The sequence below is a fragment of the Xiphophorus hellerii genome, chromosome 15 (genome assembly GCF_003331165.1).
Source record: "Xiphophorus hellerii strain 12219 chromosome 15, Xiphophorus_hellerii-4.1, whole genome shotgun sequence".
NCBI classification, from domain to species: Eukaryota; Metazoa; Chordata; class Actinopteri; order Cyprinodontiformes; family Poeciliidae; genus Xiphophorus; species Xiphophorus hellerii.
The window spans coordinates 1974583-2000495 of record NC_045686.1 but is presented as its reverse complement, the minus strand read 5'-3'; the positions used below and the strand labels follow the sequence as shown (position 1 = coordinate 2000495).

General features: G+C 35.6%; 1 protein-coding gene across 2 annotated transcripts in view; it reads left to right on the top strand.

The window, feature by feature from the left end:
- Positions 1-1673: 1673 nt before the first annotated feature.
- Positions 1674-25913, top strand: part of trim67 (tripartite motif containing 67) — a 39565-nt gene continuing 15325 nt past the window's right edge. For both annotated transcript variants that reach the window (XM_032586182.1, XM_032586181.1), the window contains exons 1-3: positions 1674-2694; positions 21569-21664; positions 24366-24488. In XM_032586182.1, the coding sequence (XP_032442073.1) occupies positions 1882-2694; positions 21569-21664; positions 24366-24488 (1032 nt within the window). In that variant the 5' untranslated portion in view covers positions 1674-1881. The remainder of the gene's footprint in view (positions 2695-21568; positions 21665-24365; positions 24489-25913) is intronic.

Sequence of the window (25913 nt, the reverse complement as noted above, 5' to 3'; positions counted from 1 at the left end):
TTTGTTTGAGAAGCTACATTTTAAAGTGAGATTAGTAGTAGATCCAGCTGTAATTGTGTAAAAACCAAGTGAAATTTGCCCTTGGTTAAAAAAAACAAAAAAACTTTCTGACCTCTGCATTTTTATTTTCCTCAATAAAGTTGGAACAAGCCAGCTTTCTACAACGATGTATATAGGGCCGTAGTAAATAGAGGCCAACAAACCCCATACATTTTTACATTACTTAAAAAATTTTCTAGAAAAAGCTTGGACATTGAAGAGCTGCAAGAGTCAAAATTAGCAAGAAAAAAGTCACATTTTGAGATTAATTTCAGAAATTTTCTACAGCAAATAAGGAAACTCTTTGAGCCCTAAAAGTAGAAAAGTTTAAACTTTTGGAAATTTGGCAATTTTAAAAAATGTTGGTTTTTTTTAAAGAAAATTTCTTAGAATCTCAAGTTGCATGAGTTTTTTTGGTGGAAATTTATGCCTACATAGGTAAAACCAGCTGACCAAATATACTGGAGTTCCGCTTGGGTTGCTAGGAGACAGGGATGTGCTCGGCTGGGGTTGCTAGGTAACAATGCAGTGCCCATACATTGTAACTCAACAGTCAGAGTTTTAAAAAAAAAAAAACACAAATTTATTGTCAAAACGGCTGTGTGTGTTTTTAAAAAGCACTTTAGATTCTCTTTAATGGTCCACTGAATAAAACTGATTTAACATCAAGCTGCTAGCAAATTATTCCCTGGCTTCATTTGTTCCTATCTTCATTCTAGGCAAGACATACAGGGTAATAATCTTCTTATCCAAGGAGGTCTAAGGTGTTGTGTTTGTCTGAGCTGTCCCATCCTTGCATTAGAAGATCCTGCCAAGAAGCGTTTCAGAAAACAGCCAAATTCCCCTCGGAGACAGCGGAAGCCCCCACATCCAGCCAGGCAGGGGTCCAGAGACAGACTTAGGGTTTACTGGAGAGATTACAAGTCTCATCTGGGGATCCCCCCAATCAGTGACGGTGTCTGATGTTTGTTTGTCATTCTGAATATATTAAGTCATTGTAAATCAACATGTGAAGACTGAAAACCGTTCAGTAACGAGTGAGAGGCACCTGCAGAAAACCTGCCAAATGTCCCATGCAAGCGAGAGCCACTTCTGTAGTTTTCACAATAAGACCGTAAAGCTGCAGAATGTAACTTTTATTTCAAAACAAAACAAAACCAAACATTACATATTTGCTGAAGCTGTCACCATGAGGCTTGTCATTATAATACATTTTACTGGAAGATAAATTGTTCCAGAAGTTATTATGATAATGTTGTTGTTTTGAGACAATTTTCAAGTAAAGTTATAATAATGCAAGGACACATTTTCAGAAACCAATAAACTTTAACTTCTAATGGGCTTTTAACACTGGAACTGGAAGACAATTTAAATATCCAAAATAAACAAACCAAACAACAGCAACAACAAATAAATGAATTATAGTCTCTCTTTAAAAAGGGTTAAATGAGATCAAAACATCAGACTGAGTTTCTTTTAGCGTATTTCCAGCTTTCCAAGCTCAGACATTTTCAAGTTTTTTTCTAGAAAATTTCTGAGAATAATCTCAGTTTTTTGGTGGATTTTTACTCCTTTAAAGATTATTATTATTATTATTATTATTATTATTATTATTATTATTATTATTATTATTATTATTATTATTATTTATCTACAATGGCTGTATTTTTATAACTGATACATTTCAAAGTCATGAAATTACCGTTATAAATCACATCAACCCACAGCGTCACCGCTCCCGGCCGTGCGCATGCGCAGTCCAGTGCAAGGAGCTGTCCGCGGCAGTTGGTGCTCGAGCGTTTTACCCGCAGCAGCTTCACCGGACACGTCGCTACAGGAGACATGGAGGAAGAGCTAAAATGCCCTGTTTGTGGTTCCTTCTTCAGGGACCCCATCCTGCTGCCTTGCTCCCACAATGTCTGCCTGCTGTGCGCCCGGAACATCACCGTCCAGACGCCGGATGGGGAGACTTCGGTCCAGAGTCGAGCCTCCGGTAGCTCCGACTACGACTACCTGGACATGGACAAGATGAGTCTGTACAGCGAGACGGACAGCGGCTATGGCTCCTACACCCCCTGCCAGTTGAAGTCTCCGAACGGCGTTCGGGTATTTCCGCCGGTCGCCCCGCATCGGAACTGCTCTCTCACCTGTCCGCTGTGTCACCGGAGCGTGTCCCTGGATGAGCGGGGGCACCGGGGCTTTCCTCGGAACCGGCTTCTGGAGGCCATTGTGGTGCGGTTCCAGCAGACCCGCGGCATCCCGTGTTCGGCATCCCCCTCCGCGGTGAAGTGTCAGCTGTGCGACCGCAACCCGGTGGTCGCCACGGTGATGTGCGAGCAGTGCGACGTCTATTACTGTAACGCCTGCCAGCAGCGGTGCCACCCGTCCCGCGGTCCCCTGGCCAAGCACCGCCTGGTGCCGCCGCCGTCGCCGAGTCAAGCAGCTGGAGGAGCGGCGAGCGGCGGCGGCGGTGCTGGGAGTCAGCAGCCGGTGCTGACCGCGCGGAAAACGGGCACCTGCGTGGATCATGAGGCGGAAAACTTCAGCATGTATTGCTGCAGCTGCAAGGCTCCGGTGTGCACGAAGTGTTTGGAGGAGGGGAAACACGCCAAGCACGACGTCAAACCGCTGGCTGTGATGTGGAAGCAACACAAGGTGAGCGCAAACTTCATTTTTTGTGCTCCATAAGGGTCGTTTTTTCAGTAACACTGAGGTTTTGGACTTATTTTAGAGATAAATATTAATTTCTGCTGCATTTTGTTACGTTGCCCCAGAAAGCTCCTTTGGCAAGGGTGTCCAAAGTGCGGGCTGGGGGCCCTTTGTGGCCCTTGGGGTGATTTTTTTGTGGCCCCCAACTGCAGTTTAAGAATGTATGATGTAGTATTAGGACAATAATAAGAACAAAACAAAGAAAAAAGAAGAAAATTACAAGAATATAGTATGTTTGAATAAAGTCATAATGTTATGAAAAAAGCAATTAAATTACAAGAATTAATACATGACATTATGAGAAAAAAGTTGTATGAGAATAAAGTCAAAGTGTTTCTAGAAAAAACTTTTGCAAGAATAAAGTCGAAATAATGACTATAATGTGATAGTATTCCAAGACAAAAGTCATAATATTACAAGAATAAAGTTGTAGGAGAAAAAAGTCAAAATAATACGAGAATCAAGTCATAATTTTTCAGAATAAACACATTTGAGAATAAAGTAATGGTAGAACTGTGCAATGGCTGCTGGAACAGACAAGTGTTTTGTTGCTGACCTACTATCCAGAAACCACTTGCTGCATTTTTGTTGATTGTGCAGTACGCTCCACTTCTACTTTTCAAAGATGTATGGTTGTATAATTGTGAATCCTTTAGCAGCCATTTTCATGTGCGAGTGTAAACCTTGATTTGGGGGGCGGGGCCAGAGGCGGGGCCTCTGCATTAAAGTGACAGAGGCCCTAAAACGGCTCATTCTAAAAGGAGTTTAAGACAGGCAGGAATGACCAGACTAAGAATGATTTTGTGCAAAAAATGTAATGAACATGTTTTGTATAGCACATAAAGCTAATAGGTCACCTTTAACAACATAAATGTCTACGTAGCACTTTTTACAGTACAGGTACAGTATGTATTCACCTTTAATACTTTCCCCGTTTTGTTGAGTTCTCCTCTTTTATACCATTTTCAGTTAATTAATTTCCCCCATTCTGTTGGATTTTCAGTATTTGGGGCAAATTATATGTGAATGAACACATTAGAACATAATTACTGCAGGCATGTAAACTGTAAATGTGGGATGAGTCACATCAGCCACTGGCCTACATCTGTACTGTAAGTGGAAGCATATGAAAATGGAGGAGGTCAGCGTTGGTTTATGCCTAAAGGTTTTCAGAATAAGGAGTGGGTCATTTTTCCCCTATGATTCCCTGTTTAGAGCTTATAGTATATTGGAAAAAGGTAATTTTTATCTTTAATATAGTGTGCAATATCACAATCCCAAAGGACTGCATGGATACAATACTGCTTCTAATAAAAATATATTTATCCTGTTGTATAAACCTTTGCTATTATTTATCTACCAGATTTAGAATTAGATGATGGGGGGAAATATGGTTTCTTTCAATATTACAGTAATGTTTAATTTTTTTATTTTGTGCACACTACTGTGGAGCATACATATTTCCACATAATTTATCCTTTTATTTCACTTTGCTATGAAAATATCTCAGAAAAACTAACTATAATTGCATGAAACAACCAAAAATATGTGTTTTGATTAGAATTAAAGTGAAAAACTGGATGATTTAATGTATGTAATTTAAAATACACACAATTTGGGACATATGAAAAACAAATAATTTGCTGTGATTGCTTTCATTTAGCTTAATTTGTATACAAAACAATAAATAACATGAAAACTTGCTTTGTTTAGACTAATTGTGAAGTAAATCTTACTGCTGTCTCTTGTTTAGTTAAATAACTGCTTTTATGACACATTGATTCTTCCATTCAGGCATTAAAGTGTCTTCAGGGACAACAAGATTGGACAAAAACCTGCTGATACTAACTCTTCCCCCCTCCGTCTGCCAAAATAGAAAAATAAATAAATCACCCGCCTGTTTCATTAGGGAGTGATTAAAGTGATTTATGGTCTAATCCATTTTTTAAATGGCTCTTTCATTAATTTTAAGGATGAGTTTGCTCCTGGGCCGAGGTCAACTTAAGTTCATTTCCCTCAGGTTAGTGGTGACCTCGCTGAATTTTATTAAAAAGCTCAGTTTGAATGCATTTGTGCCTCATTTTGGTATATTGAAGGAAATGTATTTAAAAATAAATGATTAAAAAGATAGTCCAGATTTCTAAAAGTAATTTTTTGTATTTGTTATGATGACTCAGTATCATACCTGATGTACATATTATACATATAGGTAATATAAACATTTTATGTTTATTTCTCTTTTAGAAAAGAAAGTCTGGAAAAATTAATCAAAAATAATTTATTATATTATTACAAGTTTCCTTTTTAGTTTAATTCTTGTTAGTTAGATCAGTATTTATTTGTGTTTACTGCATTTTCTGCCCATTTTCTGTTTTTACCTCACTCTTAGTTTAATATTTTCTCATTTGCCTCTACCTGCTCCCTTCCCCAGCTGCATCCACTCTCCTATAATTAGCTCTTCTGCTCCCTTTTGTCGTTTCCGCTCTCTCTCAGTATTTAAGATCCTTTCTTTCAATAATTGCAGGATCCTGGTTTCCTGGAATTCAGGGTTTAATCTCAGAATTTTTACTTTTTCCTCAAAATTTGAACTCTAAGCTTTTTCTCAGAATTCTGACCTTAAGCTCAAAAATTTTACTATAAACCCAGAATTTTGATGTCAATCTCATAATGTAGATATTTTCCCCCCAGAATTCTAACAATTGTTTTTTCACAATTCTGACTTCAGTGTTTGAATTCTGATGGTTTCCCCCCGCCCCCCAAATTCTGACTTTTTTTCCTGAGAATTTGGCATCTAATGTTCGATTTCTGACCTTTTTTACCCCCATAATTCAGACTTTTTTTCCTCTGAATTCTGCTGGTTTTTCCCCCTCAGACTTTGGACTTTAACGTTTAAATTCTCACTTTTTTCCCCACTATTCTAACTGTTTGTCTCAGATTCAGAATTGTTTAAATTGTTTATGCACCATCAGGCAAATCTAGGCTTTAAACTCAAATCTACCAAATATATTTGGGACAGGCTTTCATTGTTGATAAAGTGCACAACTGACACACTTGTAAGAATATTTGGATTTTGACAGAGAATTGTGAGAATTTACTTTTGTAGTGGCACTAATCATCTTCTGTGTCTTTGTAAGTTGTTTTTTTCAGTTTCATTATTAAATATTGATTGTCAGAATCCACCAAAGCTCCTGTTTGTATCTTGGTTCTTTCTTATGTTTGAATAACATGAGAATCTCTGCCATATTTATAGGGACAGTTGATTTAAATTCATTATGCAGCGCCTCTGAAAAATCTTGATGTTCATTCTAAAGAAAAATGTGTTTTGCAAATTTATTGTCCTTGGAAATTATAGCAGTCTTTAAATATGACGACTTAATTATGTAACTAGCATGCTAATCTGGAGAATTTGCTATAATTATGTAAAAATGCCTCAGGAGTGGGAAGCAAAATGGGTTTAATAAAATGGAAAACTCTTAGCTTATAGAGCAAACCAGAGTGTGTCTGAGTTTAGGTTATTTTAGCTCTTTTCCTTTTTCAAATGGAGTATTTCATCATTTGCAGAAATTAAAAGGCATTTTGTGCTAAGTGGGTCATTGGGACTAATCTCTGAGTGTCTTTCTTATTTTTTTGTGGATTTATTTCCAACACATCTCAACTTCTTCCCTCTTTTTCTCATAAATTGGCTCATGTCTCACCTTCTCCATCTCTTATTTACATCCTCCCTACCCTTCATTTACCCTTCCCTGCCTCCCTCCATGCATTTCTTCCAGATCCCCCATTGCACAGGCTCATAAATGGGCCGTGAAAATCCCATCAGGATCCAGAAGTGAGCAGGCGTTGATAAGTAATCAGCAGCGTATGAACAAGAGATGGGCACCTCTTAGTTAATCTGGTGTCCTCCTTGCTGAATGAGATCGATCTGTGCAAAGCTGAAATGGCTGTTCAGTTTTTGAAGTGTCACTCACGCAGACCAATGTAGTCTATTTTATTTATTTTTGATGGATTGCACTGGTTTTCTCCTATCTGCTTTGGTGGGTGTAGCTTTATCCAGCTTCCTCCCCCATTTTCCTCTTGATCTCCTCTTTCTTCCAAAGCAGCATGGTTCTCTGCCTGTGACCCAGAAAGATTTTCTTTTTCTCAGGCATCACTGGATGATGGGTGTTTTGTTGAAACATTTCTGACCAGATCATATGTCTTTGTAACGAAACTGAAAGATTAATTGATTTTGGAAAAGTATATTTCCTGCTAGGTAGCCCAAAACGACCCAAATGTTTGGAAAGACATCCTGAAAATAGAATAGACGGGCTCCATGAATCACTTGTGGTTAGTTTTCTTAACCATTAATAAAAAAAATGCATGGATCTTTTATCTGGTAAGTACCACTGTGTATTATGGGCAGTAGATAGACTAAATATCTTCCCAAAAAACTCATTTCAAATTTTTCAGAAAAAAAACCCATTTAAATTTGTGTTTGAAAAGTCAAAACATTTCTAGAAAAAGTCTTTAAAATGTCTCAGTTTGAATAATTGAAAATTTGATAGAAGAAAACAGGACTTATAAGAGAAATCGCAATTTTTTATATTTTTTTTTAACTTGGAAGTTTTGGAGCTTGAAAAGTTGAAAATTTGCTTGAAAAACTCAGAAATTTTTAGTTTAGTCTTAATTTTTTTTTGACATTTCTAACTTCTTACTTTTCAAACTCAGAACATTTCTTAAGGTGAAAAATGTTAAACTTTTGGAAATGCTTTTTCTAGAAAATTTCTGAGATTAATAAGTCTGGTTAATTTTTTTTCTTGCAAACTTTCAACTTTTCAATCTCATAAATTTCCATGTTATTTTCTCAAAAATTTCTGAGATCTTTAAATTTTGGTGGAAATTTACTCCTTGTTTTTCTATCTACAATATCTGAAAGGTATAAGCCATAAATAGGAATAATATTGTTGTTGTCAGATTGAATAAAAATGTTTATTTACAGGGAAATCTTTGTTCCAGCAGATCTTATCAAAAATGAATTGTAAACATTGATAATTTTGTGTGAAAACAAGCATCTGAAAACCATGTGACTGCGCTCCGACTGTTTGTCTTCAGGTCATCTATACTGGGGCCTTTAATCTGTTTTAATTGCTACCATATGTAATATGCCTATTTATGCTGTGCTCCCATTTTACGTTATTAATCCATATAATCCCCTTTAAATGTTGTAAAAAGGACATTTAAACTATTAGCATCCTTTGAAAATATTTAATTACTGCAATACCCAAAACAAAAGAGGAAAACACATAAGAATACCTAATTGATTTATTTTTTAAAGTGACCTTATTAATCCAGGTTTAACAGCAAAGAAACAAATTAATTGTTACCAGAATTTCCACGGTACTAAACCTAAACATTGAGTTAATTCAGGCCTTTAAATCCCCTTTATCAGCCTGTTGTTACAGATATTTCTGCTTTCTGAATTGGTGACTTCGGCCTCTACCAGTACGCTTGACAGAGCATTATCAGGCTCCACTGGACCAAAAATAAACCGCCCCAGTTGAGGAAAAAACACAAAAATGATGACTAATCTTCCAGAAAATTATGAGCCAGCCTTCCTAGAATACTGTCTGAAATTCCTGGAAAAAAACGAAAAGCATCTTATTTAAACCCACAAAAACAAAACTTAAAAAAGACAGCTACCTACTAAAAAGCACAGCGGAGGCCGTATCATCTGTCTTCAAAGTTTAGTTGGATGTGTTAAAAAGTATTTGTGTGTTTAAGGATATCTCAAACATCACGCTAAAACAATTAGAAAAGTAGAACTGAATTACTTTCACTTTCAGTCTGCTCTGTTTAGGACAAAAATAAATTAAAAACCTTGACCACTAACAAATGCACTGTTGATTTACATAAAAAAATGGTGGCAAAAGCAAAAAAATGTTAAAGGGGACTTATTATAAAAAATTCACATTATGCATGTTTTTGTACTTCCATTTGGTTTTCTACTGCTCCCAAAAACGGTCCAAGCCATTTAAAAATCCACCCAGACTTGTTTTGGCAATAAGTTAATGTTTTTTGGTGTCTGGAATTTGAGCGGTTTAAAAGTAATGTAACAAATCAGCTGGCACGACCTCACATCTAGTAACCGCAGCAGAGCCCAGCACGTCACCTAGCAACCCCAGCAGAGTTCCACCCATCACCTAGCAACACAAGCTGAGCTCCAGCACAATTGGTAAGCTGGTTTTATCACTGTATGCACTGCACAATAGCTACTGGAAAAGACAAGTGGTTTGTTGTTGACTTACCATCTAGAAACCGATTTAAAGGTCCTAAAACAAAATAAAATCTCATTATCAAAGAATAAGATTTTTGAAAAAATTTAATGAAGATGTTTTGTGTAGCACATAAACCTGTCCAGGAAGCATAATAGTCACCTTCAAGTACAAAAAACAAAATACAATCAGAACTGTTTAAATTATAATAAATTGTAGCATCACAAAGTTTCTGTGTTTGAAAGATTAAATAAAAACAAAAATACTGAATGCAAGTCTTTATTTTTAATAAGAACATTACTGCATGTAGCACTGCAATGAGTTGAAACATGGCGTCTGCTCCGCCCTGACAGCTGCACATCTGTGACTGGGGATGTTTTCTAATAATCAAGCTGTTCTCTGGTAAAATCACCGCCTCACTTCTCTTTCACCAACGCAAAATTTATTCGAACGCTCAAAGCAGGCCGTCTACACCTATTCAACTCATCGCATCAGCACTCATGTGTTTGAGTTTTATTCATGCACAAATCTTCTGCGTCCGCTCGCAGCATTAAATGCATCTCTGTGCGGTTATTAGATAATTCTTCCTCTCAGAGATGTCATCTCCTCTGAAGCTTCATCATTTAATCCTGACACTAACACGCTTTGTCTTGCTTCTCTGGATGCTGACAAAACATTTTGACAGGAATTACGCTGCCGGCTATTTGTTTAATAAATGCAGCTTTTAATACACACATTCATAGTGAATCTGCATTCAACTTAAAAGATCTAAGCTCTATGCATCACAGAATCCTGGTAGTAGAGCGCATCAGAGTAGAAAAAGAGTTATTTATTAGACAGCATGAATGGTGTTGATTTGTGCCAACAGCCATGTCCGACTAACCTCGTTCCAAATGGCGCCTCGCCAGCTGACTCTGACCTCAGGCCCAACAACACAGAAATGCTCTCAACTATGTATTGGCTTGCATTAATATCTGACACATCAGATGTCATGTTTAACTCAAGAGTATTAAAAATTAGCTTCTTCAATGCTAATTTAATCATTGTTATAAGTTATACTGTGATAATATCTCAGCTAAATGGGATAAAATGCTGGTCATTAGTTCAGAAACAAAAACTAAAACAAAGATAATTTACTAGAATACAGATTTAAAAATACTTTCTCCAACATAAAATGATAAAAATGACAGCAGAAATGCAAAATAAGGGGCTAAAACTGGATCCAAGTGACTGTTTTATTTTAATTTTATGAAATGGTGTGATTATTGTCATGGTTTCTGGTGATGGCTGGACCCATGAAGCATGAAATGAAACAGAGGAAACCAGTTAGGAGTGAGTGAAACAGAGGTGGTTGCTTGATTACTAGATAATGGACCAGTGCTAATTAGAAGCAGGGAGCAGCTGTGAGGAGGGAGCAGAAGGCAGGCTGAGGGAGAGAGAGCAAGCAGGAGTAAACAAACTGGGCAAAATAAGAACATAACCCTAACTAAAACAAATAAACAACAAGTAATAAAAGACTGACAAATGTAAAAGACAGAACTAAGGTGAAAACACACTGAACACAACAGAAGACTTTGGACATCATTTGTTCTTTGGGCTTTAAATGTCTTGAGGAAGCTCCAATTTATGTAAAAAGAACATCTCAAAGAGTGCAGACATGTTGCAGTACATACTCCTAATTAATAATTTAACAAAAAATCAGAGATGTTTTTAAGCCAAAACGCCCAGACTTAACTCCCCATGTCTTTCTTTTTATTCCCTTATGGAGTTTCAGTCCCAAAGAAACAACAGATTTCTGTCCTCACAACGTCACAAATACAAAGCAAACACAGTTTTTCTCTCTTGCACGCAACATGGGACTCATTGACTAAAGGCTGTGCTGCAGGACTTCTGCAGTGAATGTAGGTTAATGCCCATTTTTCTGCACTTCCTCTGTTTTGGCCCTAACATCCTCTGGAGACATGCGCTGCGTGTAGCAGTAGTAGGCCCGGCGTTCACGTGTGTGTGAGAGATTGTGTCCCTGTGATCTATTTTTGGCTACACAGCGAGTGGTGATGCCAGACTTCTGAGAAAAGTGTGGACACTGAGCATTGTTGCTATGGCTACAAACGTCTGCTCATTCATCACAAACCTCTACTGAAACAGCAGATTAAAGACTGAGGTTTTGTCATGACTTTATCTATTTGTGTAGTAAAGTGTAGTTGTGGTGTTGAAACTTTGGGTTATTTGTAACTCGCACAACTTAAAGGTGACTTTTTATGCCTCCTTGAACAGATTAGGGTATGTTTATAGGCTGTACAAAATGTTCGTTACATTTTTCGTACAAAATAATTTTCAGATAATAGGTTGATCAGTTCTGCCTATTTTGAGCTGTTTTAGGGCATCTAGTCACTTTAAATCCAAACAAGTTGCTGCTGGCCACACCCCCCCGCCCCCCAACTCAACATTTACCTTCCTATGTGAAAATCGTTTGCAAACAGTTGTACATCTGTACATCTTTGAAAAGCAGAAGTTGAGCCTCCTGCACAACCAAGACAAATGCAGCAAGTGGTTTCTGGATGGTTAGTCAAGGACAAAACACTTGTCTTTTCCAGCAGCCACTGTACAGCACATGCAGAGGTGAAACCAGCTGACCAACTCAACTTGTGTTGCTAGGCAACGGGCTGGGCTTGGCTGTGGTTGCTAGGCGAGGGCTACATTCCAAACGTTTTTGGAATGTAGCCCTCATTTTCCAGACACTGTGTTTTAGAAGCCCTAGATACCCAAATGGAAGTACAAAAAATGTGCAACAATGTATTTTCATTTTTCATTTTTCTGTTTCTTCTTTACTCTTGTGATGTGAAAGATTATGCCAAGACTTTTAAGTTACTATCTCATTCACAATAAATGTCACTATATTGTGAATCATTTATCTGGTGTTCATTATGGACTGGAGATGTTTTATGAGGTACACTGAAGTTCAGTTTTGTGCAAAAAGTGCAATAAACATGTTTTGTATAACCCATAAACATGGCCCAACCTGTTAAAGGAAGCATAATAGGTCACATTTAATGTTATCCGTATCTGGAAAGTAATCTGCTCTCTTGTTTTCTCTCCTTGGCATTTAGATTGTGCCTCTTGCTTCAGGTGTTGATGCTGCAGTATATTAAAAATTATTTTTCTTTAAATGTATACAGCAGAGCAGCAGAGGATTGGTAGATGAAAGGATGTAGAGGAGAAAGGAGAAGAGAGATTGATTTTGACCTCCACCACATCTAAAGTAATAGGACAACAAAGCTGGGGGAGGGATAGACTGCTCTGCTGCAGCTGCATATATACTACATATATTACTGCAGCAAAAGCTTTAAGATTAAAGGGAATTTTTACATTGTCAACAAAGCTATTGAAGTCAGACTAAAGAGTGGATGAGATGGTTTGATATTCTTCTGGTTCTTTTATAATTTAGAAAAAAACAGACTCTTGTCCACGGGCTTTGAAGCTTGTTTTGCACTTTTAATTGGCTGGAAGCAAAAAATCATCGTAATTAACAGACATAAAAACTTTTTTTGTCATTTTTAGTCATCAGCTTCCTCCAAGTTGGATTCATTCATGCTGGATTTCTCGCATTTAACAGACCATTTTTAGATATGTACACACAGAAACTGATATTTTTACTCATTCCTGGTGTCCACATGAATGAGAAAGTGTGTGGGAACTGTGACGCAGAGTGGAGGCGGCTGCTTCCTCTGAAATCTATCAGGAACTGTGTGTGGGCTGCAGCGAGTCTCGCCCTGCAGTCTGCATTCAATTCTGCTTATTTCTGATCAATCTGGCCAGATGAGGAGTCCTCACTCTGACCGTTTAAATGCAGTTGAAACCAGATATTTACATACATGAAACACATATTTTTTTCTCGCTGTCTAAAGTTAAATCAGACCAAACTTTTCTTGTTTTAGCTCAGTTAGAATTACCTAAATTATTCCTATTGGCTAAATGCCAGAAATCTTCTCCATAACATTTTTGAAACTTTTGAATTTGAGGAAAATTACTCCCCCCCCCCCAAAAAAAAGTCAGGCATTTAACAAATAGAAATAATTTTGGTAATTCTAACTAAGTTAAAACAAGAAAAGTTTGGTCTTATTTAATTTCTGACAGTGAGGAAAAAATGGGTTTGTGTCTTTTTATTCAGTGTATTTAAATAACTGCATACACCCTTACATCGCCTGTGACGTTATTTTGATCCCATTCTTTTAGTGCTGGGAAAAATAAACATTAAGAAATTGTATAAAAGTAAAAATCACTGGTGCGACGCTCATTTGCTCCTTTCTTCTTTAAATATTTCTCTTCGGACTGAGATGAACGTGGAATAAAATTGTTTTTATTTGTCATGTCTCATAGGTTTTATTATAAATGTCCTAATTATTACAGAGTTTAATGTTTCGATACCCTTGGGCCCGCAGCACCATAGATTTTCCACTGTACTAATCAGATTTATTCATCAACTTTGTGCTCACAAACAAGCAATGTGTCTTCAGTTCCACTTTTTCTCTCGACATAGGCATTTAAATGTGAAGATACTTTAAAAATGGTTGGGAAATAAAATATATAGTGCCACACAAGATTGTGATTGACAGCACTAAGACCCGCCTCCTGGCTCTGATTGGTTGTTACTATTTAGCACTGGAAGAAGGCAGAGGAGCTCGATTATCACTCATACTGTCACAACATGGTGGCTGTTCAAAGAAATATGTAAAAAAAAAAAAAAGTATTTTTAAAAAGTTACATACTGCAGCTTTAACTTAAATAATTTCTTAGATCCTAAAGTAAGACTTTTGTTCAATGTTTCACATATTATTTCCAGTATTTTTTTATACAGTGTCTTTAAGTTTTAAAGTATTAAAAATCATAAGCATTCTGTTTAGGTAGAACAAAATGTTAAACATTTGAAGATTTGGTCAAATTTTAAACTTATTTTTTACCGTAGAGCAAGAATACAAAAAACAGTCCGTGTTAGAAGAACAGATAAATATGATGTAAAAAACTGAATGCAAGTGAAAAAGGGAGGTAAAATATGATATTCAGCCCCTCCTCTTGTCCCCTGGGTGCGATTTTTGACAAGGTCAGCGCCACAATCACCCATCTGATATGTAACCGCTGCCTTTTGTTCTCTTTTGTGTTACTCTTGTTGGTACCAGGGCGAGTGGGCTGCAGCATTGACATAATGTGTGTAAATGGGGTAAATAGCTGAACTTCCTTTGCAGGAGAAAGCTTAACAGAACAGCCCAGTCAGAGGTTTTGTTCAGGCTTTCTCCTTCAGGCTTTGTTCGCGCTGCCATAAAAGGGTCGGTTTTATGATGCACCATCTGACTCCTTTTGCAGATGGATCAGTGGCAAGCTGTCTGCTCCAGTCTGCAGAAACAAGAACCGTTAATGCAGAGCTGGGAATACAGAAAAGGGTTGGATATTTAAACTGCTACTATTTACATCTATTTGTTTATTTAGCAGTAATAAAATCCAAACTTTACATTGTCAATTAAATCCATACATCTGGGAAATAATTTAATAGGTTGAATATTTTATTAAAAATAGTGGCTCAAATATTAGCAATACAGAATTAAACTGTCAGCAAAGAAATTTTAAAATGTACCTTTTGAAGTTATTTTATTAGTTAAACATTATTTTGGTCATACAAAATGCAGATTTGCTCTACAAAAAGGATATCTGAAGATGGTATCCTGATTTGAGTAATTACTACGGCGTATTAGGGAATTGGAGGAGAACAATTCCACCAAAAAACTCCAAAATGTGAGTTTAAAAAATCTAAAGAAAAAAAAAATTGGAAAATTTGAGATTGATATAGAAAAAAGAATACTCATACGTTTCTGAGTTTAATAATTTGAAAATTTGCTTAAAAAAGAAAATCTAAAATCCTTCGCTTAATCAGTAATTTTCTAGAACAAACAAGGAAGATTCAGAGTTTAAAAAGTTAAAAATTAGCTAGAAAAAGCTCAGAAATTTACTGGAAAAACATGGAAATTTCTGTGTTTCATAAGTGAAGTTTCTGAGATAATTTTTGGCAAAATTTGCTCCTTTTTTTCTTCTACAATGGCTCTAAACTATGATTCTGTTACAATGAAACACAGTGAGGTTCTGGACCTGGTTGGAAACGCTTCAGTTTTAAACCAGAGGAACTGTAGAACCAGCACAGCCATGTTTCCTTTTCTGGTCTCTCTGAATGTCACGGCCGGAGCAAATGGCTGTGCATTATTCACATAACAGCATAATAAGATAATAGCACTTGTCTTTGAGAGCAGGGCTGAAGGCTGCTGACAGCAGTGAAAAAGAAAAATGACATTATACTGTCAGAGGATGAAAAAAGGTCAAAGGGAGGAAGACAAAAGAAACAAAGCCTGGAATAAATTGGATTTATGAAAGTGTTATTTTTCTCTGCAGAGATAAAATCTATTTCTTATATTTTCCTGGTATTCTAGATGTTTGATTTTGATTTCCATTTTTTGTTTCTTTTTTTGTTCCATATCTGTTCTCTGGGTCACAGCCTTTTATCTAGAGGGGGAAGCGTGTCGCATTGAACACGACCGCACACTTTTCCCAGAGTCTGCTCAAGGCTGACACATTGGGACCGAGGCCAACTTCAGCCTTCATCTGGTGTTCAGGGACTGTTCTCACTGAGAGAGCGTAGTTCAGCGTTACTTTAAACCCGTAGATGTTACTTTTATTGGACTGTGCTAAGACAAACTTGTTTCTAAAATCTATCATATACAATTCAGGAATGGAATAAACCACCTAAAAATACGAGATTTAAAAAAGCACATTTGCTTTTAAAAGAGCAATTTTTTTAGTCATATTTTTTTAAAATGTAGGTTTACGTGTGTAATTTGTAAAATGTGACGTCTGACTAATTTTGTGATATCATACGTTTATGTGGAAATGCTCTTATGTGTTGTATGTGTTTTATCAGTTGGACTCCGGGAAGATTAGTAACCACTTCGGTGGAAACCAATTGGTATTTTAATAAATAAACAAAAACCCAAGTGCTTAAAAATACCCCCTCAGTCGTTTTTTTGTCAATAAGTTAATGTTTTTTTTGGTGTCTGGACCCGTTTTAAAAACCTCCAAATTGTGAATCTCTACCAGGACTGCGCCTTTGCCTAGCAACCAAAGCAGTGCTCAACCCGTTACCTAGCAACCCCAGCGGAATTTTAGACCCGAAATGTAACGTTTTTCTGACATCCAGAAGAAAAATGTCTAAAGAAATGAGTAAGGCAACAGCAGATTCTGAAAACAGTGTAAATATTATGGACAGCTGGATATTTCCAGGATACTTTAAAACGCTTTAAGGCATAGAAATTTAATATATGGAGGATTGATTGTTGCATTGTTGTGTTTGTACCTTAAGTTACATGGCGGCTGTACTTAGTGTTATGAAATGGGTCAGTTCACTGAGTTTAAAATCAAACTGTGTAAAATCCCTGCTGCACTCGTCTGTCGCGTCTAAACTCCAGAATGAATTACTGAAATCAATAATCCAGTGAGCTTGCCAGGTTCAGAATAAGTGGAACATTTTTTCTGGAGCTTTTTTGATTTATTGATTGCACAAGTATTGTCTTTTAGAGGAGTTCACAGCGCGTGTTACTCCTGCTGTTAATGTTTTGGACAGGAAGATGTCACACAAGGCTGCAGCATGCAGTGAGGCAGATCGCCGACCAATTGTTGTGCAATTTCTCTATTTCATTCAGAGTCCTGGGTCCTTTCTGCTCACATCACAGGTTTCTAGATGATTTACTAGTAATTTAGAGTCTGGTTGGCTATTAGTTTACTATTTTTATCCTATACAAAAACCAATTGGTTACAATTTTTAAAACTTTTCATTTTCTTACATAGCCCAACTGGATTAAATGTATAATCTCCTGATAATTCAAAGATTTCATGATTCACTTTAATAAGGTTCCAAGAACTTTTGGTATAGAAACAAAATCAAAGCATTACATATTATCAAACATCTATATTCTGGAGCATGAGATTCTTTTAAAACAGGGAAATTTCTGACTTTCAAAAGTTGAACATTTTCTACTTTTCAAACTCAGAATTCTACAGGTTTTTTTTTTTTCAAAATTTCTGAGATTAATCTCAATTTCTGAGTGTTTTCTAGCAACTTTTTTTCCATTTTTTTTTCTACAATTTTTCAGAGATTACGGTAATCTAAAAATGTATGTTTGTTTTGAAAAGCAAATTTTTGCTTTTTTAAACTCAGAGATTTCTAAATTGTTTTCTAGAAAATTTCAGAGATTAAGCTTAAAATGTTACAATTATTTGTAAAATTAACCTTAAAAGTTTTTTTCCAGACAATTTTTGACTTTTGACCCAGAAATATCAAATTTTTTTCTCAAAAATTTCAGAAAATCAGAAATACAAAATATCTTTTTGTGATTTCTCATGTTTTTCTAGAGTTTTAGTTTTTTTCAAACAAATTTTTGACTTTTCAAACTCAGAAATTTCCTTGTTTTTTTTAATAGAAAATTTCTGAGATTTACCTCAAACTTTCTGAGTTTTTTGCAGATTTGTACTCATTTTTTTCTGTCTATAATGGCCTTTATGCACCATCATACATTCTTTCTCTGCTCTTTTGTTTTTATTCTTATCCTTTCTGTAGCTAGCTTTATGGTGGAAACGGAAAACAGACTTTATCTCTTCAAACAAAGATCTGAATGCAATCTGCCGCTGTTTCTGTCTTTTCTCAATGCATGCTGGGACAGTTTCCAGCTCCACATCCCGCTGCCAAAGACATGGTGGGTGAAGAAAATCAATGAATGAATAAAACATGGCAGAGCAGTTGATGAACGAGGGAGCTGACACAGAACTTTGACCTGATGAGTAAAGCTGCAGTTAAATAAATACAGAAACAGAGAACAAATGGGAAAGGAGGAGATGCCTCTTGTGGTACATCCATCATCTGCTTGTTAGCATCTTGGTAGTCCAGATGGCCTCTGGGTGAGGAGTCCCACCAGGTCCACATGTCTCTCCTCCGGAGGAAACTGGACCTGGATGAGATCACTGTGGGAGTGTCTGGCTGTCAGAGCGGGGGTGGAGCGGATTCTGTGCAGATGAGGACAGGGATTACAGAGAAGAGGCAGATTTAATTTCAGATGAAAGCAATCGCAGGACTGAATGAATGAGTTTTACAGCACTGGCTCTGATCAGAATGAAGGTTGCTGAATGTTTAATCAATAATCAATAGCATAAACTGAGAAATGAAGAAATTAGAATCATTACTAGCGTCCAGGTATAAGAGTATAATTCAAATTCAAAAATACTTTATTGATCCTAGTGAGAAATTAAATGTTATAACTCATATTATAGCAGCAGCTAATACTATTAGCAGGAGCTAATACTATTAGCAGGAGCTAACACTATTAGCAGGAGCTAACACTATTAGCAGGAGCTAACACTATTAGCAGGAGCTAACGTGAAATCAAAGCAAACTGAGATAAAAAGTGACAATGAACCATTTATAATCCTTTCTAACAGCATTCTGATACATATGAGAAAATGTTTTAATCCCGATAACAATTTGAGTTAAAATTTAGAGCTTTTTACAACATTTGCTCTCCTTTCCAGTTACCATTTCCAATTAGCACAAACGTCACCCTTTTTTGGCCAAATCTCTCCTCTTCCATCGTTTGGTTCTCCCGACTATCATTTTCCCCTTGTTATTTATTTATTGCTTTCTATTTCAACTATTGGCAACTAATATATCTATTTTCTCTGGTTCAAATTAAAACAACTGAACTATACTTATACTGTTCTAGCTGGACGGAGCTAGCATACAATATCTTGCTAGGAGAATGTAAACAAAATGGTGACTTGGACCATGTAATGGTATTTAAATTAATGAAACTACACAGCCTTTAAAGTATGCCTATGAAAACAAACACACACAAAAAAGAAATAAAAATAGATGTACAAAAACAGTTATTTATTAAATAATTAGTTTTTTGATTCAGGGTCAGTAGTTGCTACAAAAAAATAATTTGGATGAGTTTAACACAAATACAGAAGGAATTAAAGAGCGATTAATTCACATCATTTGCACATTGCTCCATTAAATTGTTACCATATTTATGACTTAACATCTTAACGTGATGAAATGGGTCTTCCCTGTTTCTGTTTCCTTCTGGGTCTTTGTGTCTGAGCTCATTCATGAGAACAGCATCCAGAAAAAGGGAAACAGGTGGGAGTGTCCTCAGAGGAGCAAATTCATCATGTGTGTAACAGTGTGAGTCTTCTTTGTCCTGTCTCCTCCTATTTACTAGTGATGGATGAATATGTGCACAACAAAAGACACTTAAAAAAAATCTAGTAATAAATTCAATTTGTAATAATTAGACAATTTGATCTTCTTTTTTTTTTTACAGTTTCCAGACACTGATGTTGTGCTCCAAGCAAAAATATCCATCAATTTATTGATTATTCCAATAATCTACATTAGGGTGGCCAGATTTAGCCCTACAGTTGTGTGTTTCCAAGAATGAACCAGAAAACATTCAGTTTAATCAGATTTTTAATATCTTTTAACAAAAAACCAGCTCAGCATTAAATATTTTATCTAATGCTCATAAAATTTAATTTCACTTATATTGATATAGATTTTTGAAGTGTCACAGTGACAAATGGCAATCAGTTTGCCCTTCCAGTATAATCAATCCATTCATAAGGTGTATGTTTCATCAGCAACTTTGGATGTGGCGTTCAGGTGCTCTAGGATTTCTGACTTACACTTACGTTTACCTTATCTAACCTAAAAATATCTATGATTTTTATGTGGAGATTTTTCTTTAACTGTAGATTTTTAAAAATTGTATCTCAGAAATTTTCTGGAAAAAACTTCTAAAAGTGGGAAATGTTAAATTTTCAAACTCAGAAATTTCAACTTTTTTGCAGAAAATTTCTGAGATTAATCAAAAAATGTAAGTTTTTCTAGCAAATTTTTCACTTCTCAAACTCACAAATTTCCATATTTTTTTCTGAAAATTGTAGAGTTCTTATGCAGATATTGATCCAAACACCAGCTGTGTTTCCATTGACCATAAAATTATGCAAATTGGAATTACAAAAATAAATTTGCTTAATGTAATCACGCCAATTCCGAAAAAACTCATGTTTTACGATGAAAAGCTGTTGTGGTAGAATAATGCGTTTTTTTGTCTGTATCAATATTAGTGTATTTCGCAAAACTGACGAACCTTTTATCGCATCTCACGAGTAACATCATCGACAGCAGGATGTTACTACTGGCAGAAATGATGAAGAAGACGACAGGAAGTAGTTGAATGATGATGGTGTTGCATGTTTTTAAATTATTTGTGACGTGAACAAGCTTGTTCACATGTGATTTTAATTGTGTTTCTTATTTAACGAAAACAGTAATTATGAAATGATGTTTTTCGTTTTACATTTGCAGAATATGAACATATGTTGTAACGGTAATGCAGCTACTGTGCCGGGTCACTTTGTGTTGATTTATCTTATATAAACCTTGTAAAATACATCAAGTTTTGTTTGATATGCATGTTTATTAAACTTAATTAAATTTTCTTTTGAGGCATGGAAGCTGTAGGTTGAGCTGCGTTCGTTAACCTATATTTCCGCAGCAGAGCATCAATATTTCATCCAGCTGCTGCAGGACCCAGATATGCTGAACTGCATTAGCTGTTTGTTCAGTGACAGTTTCTGTGCTTCTGCTCAGCTTCCAACATTAGCTTAACCTTTATTTACATCACAGATCTGTAATTTATTTGATTTCACAACAGCGTTTTAGAATCAGGATGTATTTGGTTTGTGTGTTATTTAAGAACGTATAAGGATTTGTTTATTTCAAAGCCAGTTTATTGAGGATTAGTGTATTTTTCTTCTCTAAATCCCATTAAAAGTATTTGAAATCAATAATCCTAAATGTAGTATATGGGTGGGGTTTGATATCTTTCTATTGATTTCTACAAAAGAGTATTATTTGCATTAAATGTGAATTTGCAAACATGACATTGTGTTTTCATGGATTTTGCAGCCTCTAATCTCTGCAGATGATGATCTGATGGAGATTTTAAATTTAATCCATATTATAGAGACAATAAAGAGTCTTTTTTTTTTTTTTTTGGCATGTGGAAGAAATTCCCAGGGAATTTGCTTCAGGCGAGGATCAGGAGAACTGGGTCTGATTACATAACCAGCACAGAAGCATCACTGGTTGAACTGGTTGCACTGTTGTACTCTGAGGAATGGGAACCTTTTCTCCACAATTAAACCTTTCTTTTATTAACAGCTTTCCTAAAAAACAGTAAGCACAAAACAAGCAAAACGTTTTGGAAATATATACTTGTCATTTAACACAGCAACTGTGCAAGAGCCTGTGTATGTTTTGGAGCAACAATGATTTTCCTTTTCTACAGACTATAGACTGCTATATTGAAATATTGACTATAAGAATTTTTTTTCAGTTTTAATGAAAAACAAAATTTTTTTTTTGACGTTTGGAGACGTCTGGCCTAATGTGAAACCCCTTCTGTGTTTGTGTGCAGTGCCAGCTCTCCCAGGCTCTGAACGGCGTCTCTGATAAAGCAAAAGAGGCAAAAGAGTTCCTGGTTCAGCTCAAGAACATGCTGCAGCAGATACAGGTGAGCTGAAGCACTTCCACACACATCACCGTCAAGATTAAAAATTACAAACCTGACATCAGATCGTCAGTAGCTGTGTTTCCATTAACAATAAAACTGCAATTCGGCATTTTAAAAATAAATTAGCTTAATGGCAACATATCTATTTTGAATAAACTCACATTTTTTGATAAAATGTCGTGTTATGGCCTTTATTGTTAGAACAAAAGAGAGTAAATTTCCCTCAAAAACCTCAGAAATGTTCCAGAAAAAAAATCAGAAATTTCTGAGTTTGCAAAGTTCTAGAAAAATTTTAGAAAAAGACAACAGAGTTTTTCAGATTTTTTTTTTAAATCTAGAAAAATATTCAGAAATTTTGAGATTACTACCAGAAATTTTCTAGAAAAGAAAATAAGAAAATTTCTAACTTTGAAAAGTTATAAATTTGCTCAGAAATTTTGTAAACTCAGAAAATTTTAGATTCATTTCAGAAGTTTTCTAGAAAAAACGTCTGAGTCTCCAAAGTTGAAAATGGTTGTTCAAAAAGTCATTTTCAACTTTTCAAACTCAGAAATTTCCATGTATTTCTGGCAGGTTTCTGACATTATTCTAAAATTTATGAGTTTAGAACAGTGTGCTTTTCCTGAGAATTAAAAATTTACTTTAGTCTCAGAATTTTAGATTTAATCTCAGAGGTTTGACTTTTTTCTCATAATTCTGACTTTTTTCTCTCAGAAAAATCTTTCATGTATTAAATCACTTTAATCCAGCATTTTTCCACAGAAACTTTGCTCTCCTCCTGCTTGACACACATCGCTGTCATTAAAGCTGGTCGCTCCTCTGATGCTCATCTTAAAGTCAAAGTTCTGAGATTAAAGTTAGAATTTTGATTTTCTTTCTAAGAAATTTGTGAAAAAAGTCAGAACTCTGGAATTAAAGTATTTTTTTTTTCCAGTGGCCCTTATTCTCTTCAGAATGATAGATGCCAGTTGACTTCTATAAAATAGATTTCTGTCTGATAGTTTTGCATTTATCCCATCAAATGATGAAGCAAAAAGGTGATAAAATGTTAGCTTTTGAGGTGAGTACGAGTTGATGCTGTCTTTAGAACAAAAACATGAAGGAAAGATCTGCCGACTGAACTCCCAGCAGGCGACTTTAAGAAAAGCTTTTTTGTCAAACTCTCACAAGGAAACACAGAAGCAGATAAGATAAAATTCAGATTTTCATTTTGAAGCTGAAATAAAATACTCCTTTTTGTTAACACTTTTTTTCTAAATAGCAGATTGTGTTTTTCGTCAGCGTTGTGTTTTTTATTTGCATTTTTCCTGCGACAAAATCCAAAATCATCACTCTTTACATATTCGTTTAAGTATATTTTCTCTCAAAAACCTGCTTGCAATGAAGCATAGGGCCTAAATAAATCAGACGTAAAGTAACATTTGGTCTTTTTTAGATCAGTAGAAGGGAAATAAATCCAGTAGATCAACGAACCAGACAAACGATAAATGCAGAGTGTGTGTGTGTGTGTGTGTTTTCCCTGCAGACTGTTTTACTCTGCAGCTGATCTTCACTTGCAGCATCTGCCGCTCACGCACACATGGACGCTCGCATATCCTCCAGCATGTGCAGGAATTAAGACTCTTAAAATAAAACCGGGAGGATTGAATTTAAGTTAAAAAAAAAGAAGTTTTGTTTGCATGGCCTGAATGAGGATGAAATAAAGAGACGGTCCTCTTAAAGAGCTCAGTGCTGAGGGAGCCGCTCCAAATGTGGACTAATTAGGTTTGTTCTGAAGAAAATTCTCTGCGCAGGGTTTTATTAATATTCTAAATACACTTTAGAGATTCTTTCTTTGTATGAATTAAAAAAAACATAATTTCATTTTATTCACAGATTCATACAAAAAAAGCTAATTAGATAAAAATAAATCAAAATCATTAAATTATGAAAATAAAGACATAATGATTAGAATAAATTAATAATATTTCCAGATTAAAGTCGTAATATTTCGTGATTAATGTCACAATATTACCAGAATAAAGTTGTAATATTACCAGCATAAAATCCAGAATAAAGTCGTCGTAAACACAGCATCAGATAATTGTCAGCAGCAAGACTGAAAATGCAGTTTTTTTTGTGTGGCACTTCTCATAATAATACAACTTTGTTCTCATAATTTTATAACATAAGTTTTGTAATTTCATCTCTTTTTTGTTTTTTCTTGGCTAATACTTTGTCGTATCTCCATGCTGCTTTGTTTTGGGGTTCCACATAAGAATCCAATGAAATAAGTCGATGTTTGTGGTCGCCTGTCCCTGTAATCCAGCTGATTGCTGCTCCGACCCGGAGAAAAAACTGCTGGCTGTCAGGAAATGTTTAACTATCGAAGCTCAAACGCAGAACTGCAGCTGACAGAAGATATCTTTTCTTCCTGTGCTGCATATTGAGAAGTGGGGGATGGTTCAGACCAGAGTGCAGCCTCTGAAGAAGTAATTATATTGGTATCAATGCTGGAATAATCACCGCCGTGTGTTCATGTTTGTGCAGCCGAGACGATAAATTTACATTTTAATGACAAACAAAAAGCATCTCTGAGCTGGTGGGTAAACACATCTAAACCAACAGATCCTATTTTCACCTCTGATCACTCAGAAACATCTCAAAGGAAAATAAATTGCAGTGAGCTAAACGCTACTAGCATGATGTGTGTTTCCTTCAGGAGAACGGAGTGGAGTTTGAAGCCTGCCTCGTGGCTCAGTGTGACTCTCTGATCGAGGCGCTGACGAGACAGAAAGCCAAGCTGCTCACCAAAGTCACCAAGGAGAAGGAGTACAAGCTGAAGGTGAGACCCACCGACCCACGCCGACTCTCTGTGTGCGACAGTGAAAGAATGTGAACCTGTAGAGGTTCATGTTTCAAGATGTTGCATTACACCTCATGATTTATGGACTTCATTCTGATCGACAAGAGTTTATAACAAAGAAGTTCACAAAAGCCCAGAAGATTTAAAAACTATGAATTTTGGTAAATTTTATTAATTTTAATTATTCTGAAAAAGCAAATGCTTTTAAGGTAACGCTCACTAGCAGGATTAAATGTCTTAGTAATATGTTTGAAGATGTTTACCAACTACGTACCTGTTTCCTTTTTCATTAGAAAATGAGTAACTTTTTTTTCTCCAAATTTGGAATTTCAAATAAATTCTGACTTTAAAATGAGAATTCAGTTTTTCTTTTTACCACAATTTAGGTTTTTTATTTAGAGTTCAGATGTTTTCCTGAGAATTCTGACATTTTTCTCAAAATTCAGATTTTTTTCTTCCAGATTTTAGATGTTTTTTCCTCAGGATAATTTTTTTTTTCAGAGATTAGTTTTTTGTAGAATTCAGTTTTTCTCAGAATTCTGACATTTTTGACTGAATTACATTTTTTTTTCTGAGAAATTTCCAAGTGTTTTTTTTTTTTTCTGAGAAATTTCACAGTTCTGTTTTGTTTGGGTTTTTTTTTACCGAATTTTAAACTTTTCTAGCTCTGAATATTTTTTTATTTTTCTGGAATATTTATGAGATTTCTTTTGCAAAAATGTACTCTTTTTTTTTTTTTTTGTCTAAATTGGCCCCAAGGCCCTGTCATAGGTTTTCATGTTTTTGTAAACTCTTTTTGTGATTTGTGTATCTCATAAAAGCAGCTTATTTTTGTTTTGTCTTTCATAGAACACCATTTCTATGTTCCTCCATGTAATTATCTCCATCAGTTTTCTCATTTATTTATGTGAAATGCTTCACATTTCAGGTCCATTTGTTATTTAAAATGTCAGATTGTGAAGATAAGTCTTTTAGCAAAATCTGCCAAATCAAATAAAAAGCACAGATTTTTAAAGCCAGACTATAAAAGTTTAGAAAAGTTTCTATAAAATTATGCATAATGTTATCTGACAAACATTGATTACATCTACTTTTAATTGTAAAATAATGTTTGCTTTTGTATTTAGAGCAGAGTTTTTCCGCCTCAGTGCCTTTAGCTGCTCCGACGCTCTTCATGCAGTCAGTTTAATTAATTCTGCAGGAACCTCATAATGACCCATTCATCAAAATCAGGTGAGATGAAGCAGAAGGATATTGTTGCAATTATCTAGATGGTGAATGAAATAATGAAAGGTCTTTCATTTAAAGTGCCGTACAATACGGTTCAAAATGCCTTTTGATTAGTTTAACTTAATATTCCCACAGACTGTTCAGTTTGAGTTGTAATCCTTCACAATTTTACTT